This window comes from Macrosteles quadrilineatus, unplaced genomic scaffold, assembly GCF_028750875.1.
Source record: "Macrosteles quadrilineatus isolate MER2022 unplaced genomic scaffold, UCM_ALF_1.0 Scaffold_10__1_contigs__length_6754688, whole genome shotgun sequence".
NCBI classification, from domain to species: Eukaryota; Metazoa; Arthropoda; class Insecta; order Hemiptera; family Cicadellidae; genus Macrosteles; species Macrosteles quadrilineatus.
The window spans coordinates 5,011,410-5,012,657 of NW_026542603.1; the positions used below are offsets into that span (position 1 = coordinate 5,011,410).

At 46.4% G+C, this 1,248-nt stretch overlaps 1 protein-coding gene across 1 annotated transcript; it reads right to left on the reverse strand.

Moving 5' to 3' along the window:
- Positions 1-200: 200 nt before the first annotated feature.
- Positions 201-917, reverse strand: LOC129004677 (uncharacterized). The gene has a single exon (XM_054433236.1). It carries the CDS (start codon positions 915-917, stop codon positions 201-203), a length of 717 nt encoding a protein of 238 aa, XP_054289211.1.
- Between the last annotated feature and the right edge of the window lie 331 nt (positions 918-1,248).

A 1,248-nucleotide genomic window follows, 5' to 3' on the forward strand; every position in this document is an offset into this window, starting at 1 on the left:
AAAAAAGCTTTTTGATAGAATGCTGACAAGACATTTCATCACTTGGCACTGTTGAGCGGGTGGCCCTCTAAAGGCACCACCAAGGAACTCCAAGAGCACAAATCGCATCACTCGACACAAATCAGCACTTCCCGGCACCCAGCATGTGGCCCTTTAGAGGCACCACCAAATAACCAACACTGATAGAGAGCGGAGAGGTGTCAGTAGAGCAACCTCTGGACATCACGTCTGAAGGATGCTGGTGATGGCCCAAAGAAATCCAAGTGTGGGCAGAGGTCTTCGCTAAATCTCAGCAGTCTGGAGATTCCGTGGTGAAGGGTATAGTTCGTGGGCTGATACCTCCTTCTGAAGACAGCTCTGGATCGGGTTCCTCTGGGAGCGTTAAAGTCCACTTCGTTCAAGAGTTCGGGACAGTCAATGATCCCATTTGCCACTTTGAAAAGGAATACAATGTCGTTGACTTGTCGTCTCAGGGGAAGTGGCTGAAGGCCAAAGTGCACCTCGAGAGCTGCTACAGGAACGTCGAGGAAAGGAAACCCGAGTTTCAGACCCAGTAGTTTAAGAAATCGTGTTTGAATCCTGTTTAAGATTTCAATATGGCCAGTTTGATAAGGATTCCAGATGACAGAGCAGTACTCTAAGATTGGTCGGGCCAGGGATTTGTATAGCGTGACGAGTGCCATGGGAGATTTGAAAGATCTTGTGGAGCGATGGATAAACCCCAACAGAGAAGAGACTCTTGAGGATATATGGATCAGATGATCTTGTGGGCTGAGTGAAGGGACAGTGATTACACCAAGATCTCTGAATTTCTCGACCACGCTGAGACTTCTGCCATCGATGCAATAGTCATACTCATGAACTAAGCTACTGCGACCGAGAAACATAACTACACATTTGGAGACATTGAGCTCCATTGCATTTGATAAGCACCATTTGCTGATGTTGTTAATCGAGTGTTGAAGCATTTCTTGGTCATGTGTGGAGGTTACTTTGTTGAACACCCTAATGTCATCAGCAAATAAGAGAAATTTAGTTTTAATTTCTGGGCAGATGTCGTTAATGAATAAATTAAACAGCAGTGGACCAAGATGAGAACCCTGGGGCACTCCAGAAGTGGCAGTGAAGGGACGGGATTGCTCTCCATCACACCTAACAACGAGGATGCGGTCAGTGAGGTAACTTTTCAGCCAGGAGAGTTTAATGGGCCACAGATTCCATAGCCCTCAAGTTTAGCAATCAATGATG